This window comes from Myxine glutinosa, chromosome 12 (assembly GCF_964187855.1).
Source record: "Myxine glutinosa chromosome 12, kmMyxGlut1.1, whole genome shotgun sequence".
NCBI lineage: Eukaryota > Metazoa > Chordata > Myxini > Myxiniformes > Myxinidae > Myxine > Myxine glutinosa.
The window spans coordinates 99,211,843-99,225,421 of NC_136272.1; the positions used below are offsets into that span (position 1 = coordinate 99,211,843).

General features: G+C 46.0%; 1 protein-coding gene across 1 annotated transcript in view; it reads left to right on the forward strand.

Moving 5' to 3' along the window:
• Positions 1-13,579, forward strand: part of BLTP1 (bridge-like lipid transfer protein family member 1) — a 282,755-nt gene that overhangs the window by 240,134 nt on the left and 29,042 nt on the right. The window contains exons 71-72 of the mRNA XM_078766129.1: positions 5,530-5,727; positions 10,479-10,673. Coding sequence (XP_078622255.1) covers positions 5,530-5,727; positions 10,479-10,673 — 393 coding nt within the window. The remainder of the gene's footprint in view (positions 1-5,529; positions 5,728-10,478; positions 10,674-13,579) is intronic.

Genomic DNA, 13,579 nt, shown 5'->3' on the forward strand with positions numbered 1-13,579 from the left:
TCCATGGTGTTCCATTTAGCCTGGTGTTGGCTTAGCGGTTAGGGTGCTGGCTTGGGATCCTAGGATCCCGAGTTCGAATCCTGGTCGATCGCTGAATTAACGCCAGGGGGGTTGACTCAGCCTGTTATCCTTCCGAGGTCGGCAAATTGAGTACCAGCTTGCTGGGATGAATGATCACGGTGTGTACCCCGATTTAGAATAGGTACACCGTATCCCTGCACATCGTAAGAGCGTGACCAAGGGTTGGCGTCAGGAAGGGTATCCGGCCATAAAAACATTGCCTCAAACAGGGAACCATGATTGTCATGGGGTCCGCAAGGCTAACCCCCGCTCTAGCGGGGAAAATGGCCTTAAAACGATCATTCATTCATTCATTTTCCATTCCATGCCGTGCTCCATTGTGACTGACTGTATTGCCTATTGTTCAGATGTTTCTCCACAAAATAAAATTTATTTCTTGATGTTTATTTTTATGCTTGTTGATTTATTGATGTGAATTTTAAAAAAACAACATTTCTTGATGTCTCATATTGATGTCTTGATGTTAATGTTACAATTACATTGCAAGATACAAGTTAATTGCTGCCCTTTTATATGTTATTAGGTGGGTGCGTGTCGGATGGATTGATGAATGAGTGGTACGTGTGTGTGTGTGTGTGTGTGTGTGTGTGTGTGTGTGTGTGTGTGTGTGTGTGTGTGTGCGTGTGCGTGTGTGTGCATGCGTTTCCATCGGGTGGGTGTAAACGTGTGTGCAGGGTGGATGCATATTTAGGTGTCCAATCACTCCTCAATGGTCACCTGGTGTAATGGAAGGTACTTTATGCTGACTGACCAACAGAGCTATGGCATTGCAGGTGAGGACCAATTTGAACAGAAGTGTAGGGTGTCATGTCATAGCACCACTTGGTTCACCCCTTGAATGCTCACCCATGTGGAGTTTGCATGTTTTCTGGGCACAACCACTTGCACACAGAATAATGTAAAGTTTTCCAGTGCATTTAACAGGTTCATGGAATGTAAGATCGACCCAAGACTTTGACATACTAAAGACAGGCGAATAGACGGTAGGAAGAGATCTCCATTGACACCAAGTGAGAGTAGCTGCTTTGCAAGAAGCAGTGGTTTGGAAATGTATTTTACTGAGGAGTATAGAGTGGAGAGCTCACAAGTGTCTGGCCAACACCTGAACCCGGGCCCCAGCGACAGAGAAGAAGGTGTTGCCATACTTTTCACGGTTTCAGCCATAGTTATGTGGAAAGAAGGAGGAAAGCGATGGAACTTCTCGACCTCAGATTGATTAGAGCCACAGCCACACTTAAGAGGAGTAGAAGGAACTCTGCCCACCTATATGTGCTATCTTGCTGTATGTACCAACATATGCAGCCAGCTAAGCAAACAAGGGCAAGTAATATTTGATCAGTCTCTCCAACAAGCATTGGATGAGATACCATCAAATTAAGCACATGTGTGATCCCAGGAGACCTTACTGACCATGTTGGAGCCAGAGAAGATGAGTGTGATAAATGGGAATATGTTTGAGGCCCACACAATTGGGATAGGTTGCAATGATGCAGGAATGGAACTGTTGAACATACCCTCTCTTAATGAAGTAAATGTGCACAATACCTCATTATATAGCAGAATGACATCCACAAGCAAACCTGGAAAAATACGACATCAAGGAAGTGGTACTCTATTGACTGATATTGTCAAACAAACAAATTTCACAAGTTGCCTGATTCAATAAGATCTACATTAACTAAGACAGCACTGTCTATGCTCTGCTCTAAGCATTGAACTAAAAAATACCAAAACATGCCCACTGGTTCAGAGCATCGAGATGCTTGAAATCATTTTAAATGCGCAAATTAAATGTACATGAAGTGGTAACACTGGACGTGAGATTGATCGACAAAGGTTTGCTCAATCATGCAGTGATGCTCGCCAAGCTGTAAAGGAAGCCAAAAATGCCTGGTTGCAGGCCAAAGCTGATAAAAAACTCAGCAGGGCAGATTTGGAGGGGAAAATGTCTGGCAGAACATTAAAAACATGCAATGTGGACAAAGGGTTCTTATGCCAATGAGATATATTATATAATAAAGGATGAGGATCAAAATATCTGCATCACACCCCGAGCACAGCAGCAGTGATGGAGGAGGTATTTCGCAAGGATCCTGAATATCTAAAGCCAGTTCATTACAGCAGAGATTGATAAAGTCAGCAACCACCACTACCACATATGGTAGAACTGCCATCAAAGGAGGAGTTGGAGAGGTCAGTTGGAAAGCTGGAGAATTTACAGATTGGGAGAAACTCTGGCAATCTCCCTGAGATGATGAAGGCAGCGTGGTGTGAAGAAGACTTCCTCAACGGACTGCTACATTTTGTACGCAGTACGAAGAGAGAACAAGGTCTCTATGAAGTGGACTGATGCCGTAGTTGTAACCATCCCAAAGAAAGGGGACCTCAGCAGATGTGACAACTGCTGGGGATTCATCCTGCTTGATGCAGTTGGGAATGTGGTTGTCGGGATATTACAACAGAAGCTGCAGAGTGTTATGTGAGGAAGAACTTCCCGAGTCCCGTTATAGGTTCGGAAAAGGTCGAAGCTGCCAAGACATTTTTACCATACACTAGCTAATGGAGATGTTTGGGAGCAGGAAACAGTCATTCTTTCTCTTTATTGGCATTCAAAAGGCAATGACATTGTGCCACGTGCTATGGTGTGGATAACAACTGGCGAACCTTAGTGTGCCTTATCAAACCACTGAGCGTATGCAATCCTTTCACCAACATTTTCAGGCCAATATTTATATGGATAGTGCCCTCTTGGAAGAGATTGATGTGAACAATGGCCTAAGACAGGGATGCTGCATGGTACCTATCCTGTTTAGCCTGTGTGCTTGACTTTTAAGGGAAAACTAGAATGCAAAAGTCGATGATAGAAGGATTGGGAATCTACCTAAACTCCTAAAGTATATACTTGTCAGGATGTTCCTTATGTACACACGCAATGGTGAGAAGACGTGGCTGACTATCAGCCATTTTTCTGATGACGCAGCACACATCACCACAATGAGGCCTGGTGCTGAGAGAACTGTGCAAACAGTACCCGCTAGACGATGGAGGTCTTGGCCTTTGAGTTTGTTTTTCCCAAAATCAAGCTTGTAGTACCTGGAAGAGAAGCAACAAATGAGGACAAAGCGTATCCGTCATTGGTGGGGAGATTGAGTCTAAAAGGTGAATTTCCATACATAAAATCTGAGAGGATGTCATCAGGAAAGATGGGTTCAGATGTTGAAAAGCAAATTGCACAGGAATCCAGATGTTTTAGTGTCCTATACAAGGCAGTGTTCAGGTGAAAATAACATGAGAGTGGATACTAAATCCAAAGTAAAATCATTGGGATCTCTCACGATGAAGTTGTATATCTCGGCCTGTTACTCTCACATTCCAAGAGGTCGGTGACCTCTTTGTATCCCAGCACCTCATTTTTTGGCCTTGGATCCTCTGCCTTCTCTTGGCTCTGTCCCTCCCATATTTCTGCAGGATGCACCCATTGTCTACCAGTAATCCTTTCTTGTTAAACTCCCAAAATCCAGGCTCACTGCACACCTCCACTCATTTGTTCCTCTTTTCTCTCACCTGTGGAACCAACTTCCCCAGTCTGTTATGTCCCATTCTCCCCCCTAGGGTTTCAAGATGGCTATTCACCAGTCGATCCCTTTCGATCCTTCTCCATCCTTCTCGATCCTTCTCCATCCTTCTCGATCCTTCTCGATCCCTCTCGATCTTTCTCGATCTCTCTCGGTCTCTTTTGTTCTTTCTCGATCTTCCTCGATCTTCCTCGATCTTTCTCGATCCTTCTCGATCTTTCTTGATTCTTCTCGATACTTCTCGATTCTCTCTCGATCCTTCTCAATCCTTCTCAATCCTTCTCGATTCTCTCTCGATACTTCTCGGTCCTTCTCGATCCTTCTCGATCTTTCTCGGTCTGTCTCAATCTCTCTCAATTTCTCTTTATCTCTCTCGGTCTTCTTGATCTTTCTCGATCTCTTTTCCCCTGGTGTTGGCCTGGTGTTGCCTGGTGCCTGGTGCTATAGCCTGGTGTTGGCTTAGCAGTTAGGGTGCCGGCTTGGGATCCTAGGATCCTGAGTTCGAATCCCGGTCGATCGTTGAATTAACGCCAGGGGGGTTGACTCAGCCTGTCATCCTTCCAAGGTCGGCAAATTGAGTACCAGCTTGCTGGGAAGAATGATCACGGTGTGTACCCCCAATTTAGAATAGGTACACCGTATCCCTGCGCATCGGAAGAGGCGACCAAGGGTTGGCGTCAGGAAGGGCATCCGGCCATAAAAACATTGCCTCAAGTAGGGAACCATGAGCTCATGGGGCCCGCAAGGCTAACCCCTGCACTAGCGGGGAAAATGGCCTTAAGACGATCATTCATTCATTCATTCATATTCACCACAACCTCAGGTCATCCACCATCCATCCATCCTCTTCTTCCCCAAATGACCCCATTCCCAAGCACTGCCTTGTCCACATTATTGTGGTCCTCCCTCCGTCTCCCTCATGTCTTTTTCTTTGTTAGTTGTAGGTTGGTTTTTTCCTATTCCCGTTTCATCCCCACCTGCCCCCTTCCACCTCTTGCTGTGTTTCATTCAGCTTGTGTGCTGCTTGTTCACCCCCATGTGTCCTTCCCTTCCCCTTGATCTTACTCGCAATTCTCTACTCTGCTTTTGGTGTTTCCCCCTTTGGATATCCACCCTCCCCAATTTCTTTAACAGCTGATGCTATCTCCAACAGACAGCAGTGTATTCAACACGTAACACCACAATAAGTTAGGCTATGCAGGGACTGACGAGCAGCAGGAGATCATCAGTATGCACTGCCTAGAGTGGCTAGGCTACCTTTCCTGCATATCCAACCATGACATACCAAGATTGGGTTTTAGGGTGGCAACCTCCACCTCAATGAAAGGATGGTCCAAAAGAATGTGGAGATGTGCGATTCGTAACGACCATCAGGAAAATGAAGTGACAGAGGTCAAGTGGGAGGAGATGGCATTTGCATCTTGGACAAGAGGTTCTTTTACTTAGCGTCCAGACCTGGAAACAGACCCCCTATAGAGAACGACGACAAGCACTTGAGTAGTAACCAATCATTACCAGCATTGTCTGAGAACATTTAGAAGGGAAATGACAAAAAGAGACATAAATGTATGATGCATGTCAGAATGGATGAAATTTGCTCGTTAGCAGCGGGATGCTATCCAATGTTCAATATGTGACAGATAGTTCCACAGTTGTGGAGGACTCTCACTGTACAGATGAAGTGCACAGTGACATCATGCCGGAAACAGAAACTTTTTTAAAACTTTAGCAGTGTGTGTGTGCGTGTGCACCTATCATTGTTTGTTAATGTTTTTTGAGTTGCACTGGAGATTGGTACTGGAATGCAAGATGAAAAGATATTTAAGTAATTTCTATTTCTACCACATGTATCCCTGTGATTCTGGTGCTAAAGAATCTGCGGAGTCGTCGACATACGTGGCTCAGAACCTGGATTTCGTCCTGGGTCACAACATGATGGCGACAGGAGGTGCCCTTGAAAGCCCAATGGGAACAATCACCAAGATCACTCGAAAAAGTCACGAGAATGCCCCATACGGAGTGGCAAGCGTTAAAGAGTGGTTTGGCTACGTCACCGCCATGCGTAATGAAGGTACGTGAACTGCCGCGTGGATTCCATTGGCAGCGCGGTAACGAGGATGTGCTTTAGTGCTAATTTCCTGCAAATCTGTCTCATACCTAGCAGGTTGTCAGCTCAAGATAATAAATTGCATCTTTGATAAAAGTCAGACTTTTGTGGAGAATTGCAGTTCAACAAAAGTCGAAAAGCACTAATTGTCACTCATAAACCAACGCCAAAGCAGAGCACTTGCTAATCCCACGGCTTCAGGCGAATGTGCACCCCTGCCTATCGACGTATTTCCGTGACATTCCATGATGCAGAATGTTGAAGAGTATGCACGTGACATTGTAACAAAGCAAAAAAATATCCTGAAATGTATTTCATTATCCACCAGGCCTGCAGAGGGGAATGGATTTCCTGGACTCACTCCGGGTATTTCGGACTCTCTAGAGTCAATTGTCGGTCTTTATTGTCCCTGCGGCAGAATCTGCCTTCCATGAATGCCATTTAAATAATGGCTTGCTCTTTCTTGTTCAGCCAAATTTAAAGTCCTAAAGAGTGCGAATGTTGCTTACCTGTGATGCCTGTACACAAGAGGGATGGTTGGTGTGGTGGATTCAGGGGAGAGGGGAGAATGTCAAGGGAGAATCAAGCAGGACATTGCTGCTGCAAAAAATAACAAATCAGGAGACGACGATGGTTCACGAGCGAGCGGTATTCAATGACAAAGGTCAAAACCGACATTGAAAATATATAAATAGGACTGTATTATCTGTTATGACACTAGTTAGCTACACAACACCGAAAATTCGGTTCGATTCCGACACCTTTGAAAATTTGACCTTTGTGACCTTGAAATGTCAAAACGAAGGTTACTGACCTTGAAATGAGATAGAAAATAATGTATCATCAGTTATGAGGTTAGTTAGCTACACAATACCGAAAATTCGGTTCGATTCCGACAACTTTGAAAATTTGACCTTTGTGACCTTCAAAGGTCAAAGGTCGAAGATTCTGAAATTTGTTGGAAAACTTGTATTTCATGATGTATGTGATAATATAAGATCATGTACGACATTTCACCCTTTCAGGAAGCGAACAATGTAATAAAACCATCAAAAATCGACTTTTCTAAATTTCGTGACCTTGTGACCTTGACCTTGGGGCGAAAATGAAAAATCGAGCTCCGTGGGGCTGGACACATGACATTGGCCTAACCAAATACCGAAACCCCTGTCAGATTCCTCCAACTGCCTCGGAGAAGATGTAGCTTGAACTCGATTACCCCCTAAAAAGACATCTTTTTCGGGCGTCGCTCCGCCCACAATGGGCGCAACACGCCCTCTCTAGGCAAGACACAACTAGATCATGATATCAACCTCCCACCCAAGTTTCATCAAGATCGGATGATATCATCGGGTAGTTATGCTGCGGACAGACAGACACACAGACACACACCCATGACGAATATAGTGGTCACTGTTTGATAACTCGTGAACCAATATAAAGTGTGTTGAAGTCCTAAATGATTCCCTAAAAAGTATTGACATTGATGATTATTTATGTGGCAGTGATTTTGTACCTGTTCCATAGAAAAACTTGTCGTACTTGCACTAATCCTCGGCACACTTTTGGAAGCCTCTTCATAACCAAACTTAATTGAATTATGGTTGGCCTTTTTGTTGTTGCAATTATGGTATTGACATACAATTATGGATGAAGGCGTTGAAGGTGGATTGGAGTTCAGGTGTGCCAATGAAGGGCTTTGTTCGACAGAGGCTGGCTTTGGAGGCCAACTTTGAAATGTGGTTCGCCAAAGAAAGATCATGGCTGATAGTGAGACCCAGGAGTTTGAATGACTGAACTTCCTCAAGCGGATTGTTAAGAAAGTAGATCGAAGGGTTAGCCAGCGGACATTTCGAAGAGAGATGGCGAGAGTGTGAGATTTGTCAGGATTAAAAGACATATTCCAAGTGTTTGACCAGCTTGTGATTTTTTAAAGGTCTGAAGAGAGGGAAGAAGCTGCAGCCTGCCTGGCTATGACAGGGAAGGATGGCTACCGAGAGTGAGGGGTTGGGAACAAAAGATTTGGACCAAACACAAAATTGACACATTCAACCTTCTCGCAAGCGGAGTCGGCTGTGTTTTAATTTGAAGAGATGGAAAGGATGGAAGGGAAGCATACACCAGAGACACACTTAAGGTGCCACCAGGTTTCAGAGGTGGGAGACAAGTTTGAAAGTTCATTCTTGAGGTCGGACAGATGTTGTTTTCTGGCTTTCCTGAGAGTGGACACACTTGTTGTGGACTACTTAGAATGCACTGAGATTGCCTTCAATTGGATTTGCCTTTGGGTGAGTCCGCGGCCACTTAGCCTGTGATACCCACCTCTCTCCCTCCCCCCCCCCCCAACCCCACATAAGGTTGTATTTGTACCTCGAATTTGGAGTTTGTAACTTAAAACATGTGGAGAGCGTAAAAGACATATACATGCAGAGTGAGAGAGAGAGAGAGAGACAGAGACAGAGAGAGAGAGAGAGACAGAGAGAGACAGACAGACAGATTTTTATCTCTGCTACCGAAGGTGAATTGAGGTTATGTTTTCACCCCTGTCTGCCTGTGAAGAAAATATCTCAAAAAATTGTTAATGGATTCGGCCGAAATTTTGAGAGGTTGCGTATGTGACATGGACGAAATGATTAGATTTTGGTGAAGATCCGGATCCACATGTGGATCCGAGAATTTTAAAGTGATTCTTCACCATTGAGAGATACGACATGGCACAATATCTGAATAAGTTAAACGGATTCAGACGAAACCTGGTGGACAGGTTGGGTGTTTGATAAGGACAAATCGATTCGATTTTGGTGAAGGTCCGAATACGGATCCGGGTACGAGAATTATTTAATTTTCTAAGTGATTCTTCACCATTGAGTGGTAATGCTAAAAGTGATATGCAGCATGATATTTCAAAAAGTTTTGGACGACTTGTGACAAAACTTGGTGGATAAGTTGGGTAAATATCAAGAACAGGCCGATGAGATTTTGGTTCATGTTGGATCCAGATCCGACCTATCAGTGGGATGCAAAACTGTTCAGCTTGGTGGAGGTATGCTTTCTCCCGAGTACCGTTCTAGTTTGCCTTTTATAGGCATAGATGTATGTAAAAACGGTGCAATTTTCCTTACCCACTTCCACCTTTCCTCTTCTGTAAGCACTCCCTTACTCTTTCTCCACAAGCTTTATTTTCCCTTTCCCCCTGCTTTAATCCCACCCTCCCATCTTCCATACATGCCCTCCTCTCATTTCCCCCTTCACACAAAACTCCTTCCATTTTATCCCCTATTTTCTACCTTTTTCCCAAATTATTTTTCTTAATCAACCCCCTTCCTCTGCCCACACCCCCTCCCCCCATGTCTTGCATATTTAATATGTAGATGGCCCTTCTACATTTCTACCATCAGCAATTCTTTTTCAGTGATGTTAGTACAAGGCAGTGTTGCCGTACAAAAACCCTCACGTTGGGTTCACTCTTTTGTGGTTCAAATTGTAATGGGATTTTATCTATATAAATAAAACACAGTTTGTGTGTGTGTGTGTGTTACCTATAGACTCCTAAACGGAGAGGCTAACGTGCTTGATTTTTGGCATAGACATGGCCGTTGGGCCTGGGAAGGACATGGCCTACCTAAAAATGACTTCCGATGACGAGGTCCATATTTTTTATTCATATTTAACTTAGCGCATTTCAACGAGGAACATTATATACTGAATCTCAGCCTGTGCCAGAGCAGCTCGCTGATTCGCTCAGAGCGATCACGTGATGTTCCATCCTCGCCACCAGACTCACTCACGTACTGGATTTTTGGCATAGACATGGCCTACCTAAAAATGACCTCCGATGACGAGATCCATATTTTTTATTCATATTTAACTTAGCGCATTTCAGCGAGGAACATTATGCACTGAATCTCAGCCTGTGCCAGAGCAGCTCGCTGATTCGCTCAGAGCGATCACGTGATGTTCCATCCTCGCCACCAGACTCGCTCACGTCCCTCCCTCGCCTTCCCCTCCTCCCCTCTCTCCCCCCTCCCCTCCCGCCCCCTTCCCCTCCCCTCCCGCCCCCTTCCCCCCTCCCTCCCCTTCCCCCCCCTCACCCTCCCTCCTCCCCCCTCCTGTCCCTTCCCCCACTCCCCTCCCCTTCCACCCTCCTTCCCCCCTCCTTCCCCACCTCCCCCTCCCCTTCCCCCTCCACCCCCTGCCCCTCCTCCCCCCGTTCCCCCCTGCCCCCACCCCTTCCCCCCTCCCTTCCCCCTCCTCTTCCCCCCTCCCCCTCCCCCTCCACCCAACCCTCCCCCTCCCCCTGCACCTCCCTTTCCCTCCCCTCCCCTCCCCTCCATCCCCCCTCCCCCTCCCCTCCCATCCCCTTCCCCCCTCCCTTCCCCTCCCCTTAGACCCCTCCCTTCCTCCTCCCCCCCACCCCTGCCCGGCAACGCTGGGTACTTCTGCTAGTAAATTGATAAACGAGCTACAATTGCATGTTTGCCTTTTTGCAACTGAGCTCATGCTGCTGGGCATATCCCCGGTTCAAATCCCATATCCTGTGTCGGTTTACTCATCGAGTACGAATTCCCTTTTTAAATCATGTGAAAGTGTACACCGATGTCGGCTAATGTCCCTGTCCTGCATGTAATTTATATACGAACGAACTCCACGACTCTGATGATGATCATTAAACAAAATAGGATCACAATTAGCGCCTTGCTCACCAACCTCCCCAGAACTTGACCTGCTGCATAATGTTGAAAGCAACGGTGCTGAAGGAGGGACTGTGCACCGCAGTTCAGGTATGCTGAGCGGGCTGCGTAATACCACCAGCTACAGCCACGAGACCGAGACCATCTTCGCTCTTCCTCGTACACAACTACTTTTTAAATCGGCTCAGCTACAGGAATCTGAAAAGCTTTGTAGCCACGGTAAGCCTTGCTATTCAGCACACACAAGCATGAAAATATGACACGTCTCCCCGCATGATGATTGATCTCACATCATAGAGATTGTGGGTTCAAATCACGTGTTTTGCTCTATAGTGTCTCCTTAGCTCTTGTCTCCTCCGATTTGACAGGCCTGAACTCCGTCCTGGCGGCAGAGTTGCACTTTACATGAATAGCTCAATTTCTCACACTCCTTGCTCACACTCTCACACTGCTCTTATGCCTCCAAACCCCCAGGAGAATCTTTGTCTGTGACTCCCAGTTCCCACCTCTTGTTACCTCTGCCACCAAAGGTCGATGGAGGTTATGTTTTCAGTCCTGTCTATTTGTCTGTTTGATTGTCTGTTTGTGAACAGGATATCTCAAAAAGTTGTGGATGGATTCGGGCAAAATTTGGTGCAGAGGTTGGATATGTGACAAGGACGAAATTATTAGATGTTGTGAAGATCCGGATCCCGATCACGCGTGTGCCCTGTGGCTGTTCCCTGTTGAGCATGTTACATGGTTACAATGCTCCATACCGTGCATCCCTGTACACAGTTAAATTCCACAAAGTATATAATTACCTTTTTCCATCTTTACTTGATTTTGTGTGCCACTTGAATCTTGCACCATATTTACAATCCCAAATGGTCCAAGGTGGGTTATGATGCAGCCAGTATGTTCAGGTGAATGAATGAATGAAATTCATGAATGAATTCATTCATTCATATATGTATGTGTATCTGTATATATACTGAAACGCAAACGAAACTTACCACCTTTGAAACCTTTAAATATCAACAATAACACTGCGTGTAGTAAATGTGTTAACTTATTTGTGGACAATAGTGTCCTCACTGTCAGACAAAACGGTCACAGATGGTCACTTGAACCTTCAATGGTCACTTCATAGCACAGCTGTTGAACAGCCGTTTTGACTGTCAGTGATTAGCCAAGGGGTACGGGATGATTTTAATGAGCTGCACGTGATGTCTTGATATTGGCTTTAAAAAGGCCAGTGCAAAATGGGCATTTCAATCAACATGCCACGATTGTCAAGGGATCAACGGCAGCGTGCCCTGGGCATGCTGCAAGGCGGACTGAGCTACCGTGAGGTGGCACGTCGCCTTGGCTGTTCACACCAGACGATATCGGCCCTGGTGGACAGAGACACCCTCCACAACTCTGCAGATGACAGACCTCGATCAGGGAGGCTAAGAGTCACCACTGCAAGGCAGGACAGGCAGATGGTATTGTTGAAATGAAGATCAAATAGCTGTATGTTGAAATATGTTGAAAAAGTCAAAACTTTACATGGGGTGTACTTACTTTTTCACATGACTATATATATATATATATATATTACACATCAAGACTGGTCTCCCTATATCGACCGCCACTGGTATTAATTCAGCCTGTGAATTCTTCCACCGAAACCTACTCCCTCATTGATCAACACAGATTCATTGCATTCATTTTAACACTGTGAATTCATTGCATTAACATGCACATGCCCCGACACTCCTAAACTCCCCCCTTGCCCCTCCACTCCTAAACTCCCCCCTTGCCCCTCCCTTCCTAAACTCCCCCCTACTCCCCCCTTGCCCCTCCCTTCCTAAACTCCCCCCTTGCCCCTCCCATCCTAAACTCCCTCCTCACTCCTCCCCTTCAAAACTCCCCCCCAACCCCTCCCATTCAAATCTCCCCCCATACCATTCCTCTCCAATTCTCCCTCCTCCCCCCTCCTCCTCAAAGCTGCCTCCTCCCCACTTCGTCTCCCTTCTATCTCATACCTCCACCCCCCCAACCTTCTACTTTCCTCTGCCCCCCCACAAACAACCCCTCACTGTGCCTCATCCCTTCACCATCAAACCTTTCATCCTCCTCATCCTTCCCTTTCTTGGAACTCTTCTGCAATCTCTGACACACTATCAACTGCTCTCCCTACCTCCCCTCTCATCCTTCATCTTACCCTACTCCTCCCCTCCCCTGTCCTGTACCCGATGCTCCCTCTCTCTCTTCATTAACGGGATGGACCTCAAACATCCTGGGCCTTCGCTCAAACCTCACTGATCTCTCCATACAGGTTGCTTCTGACAATCCAGACTTGATCTGCTTAACAGAGACTTTCCTCCTTCAAGATGTCTCTGATTCCTTAATATCTCTTCCTGGTTACTCCCTCCTCCGGTATGATAGACCTGAGCCTCGTCCTGGTGGTGGGGTGGCTATCTTTATCAAAAACTCTCTTCCTCACTCTCCATGCACTGCCCTCTCTCCTCCTCACCCCCAGGAGTACCTCTGGCTACGGCTTCCTCTCTGCTCCCACCTTTTGTTCATATGTGTTCTGTACCGTCCCCCAAACAGTGATGACTCCATTTACATTTCACTGTCTGACAACATGGACCAACTTCTATCCACTCATCCCAACTCTCTCTTCCTCATATGTGGTGACTTCAACTGTTATCATGCCACCTGGTTGGGTGTGGGTTCCTCTCTCACCAGTCATGGCACCTCAGCAAAGGACTTCTGTGACTCACTGGGATTGACACAATCTGTCAATTTCCCGACCCAGATCTCAGCCAATGGAGTATCTTCTCTTCTAGACTTGGTTATGACAAACTTCCCTGCTAATGTCTGCTGCTCTTCTTCTGCTCCAATCGGTTCTTCTGATCATGTGCTTGTGTTACATATTTATGTGAATGTATGTGAATTACCATTCAGGTCTTTGCTTATCCGTGTGTAGTATATTAAGTTGTTGTAGTGTTGTTGTGATTGGAGGGTCAGGAGCCCTTCTGAACAAGTGGCCGGAAACGGAAGTGACCGGAAACGGAAGGGGAAAAGACACGAGGAAAAAAGGACGAGTATTCTTCTTCCTCGCCCCGCTCCGACAAAAGGTGGGATCGACC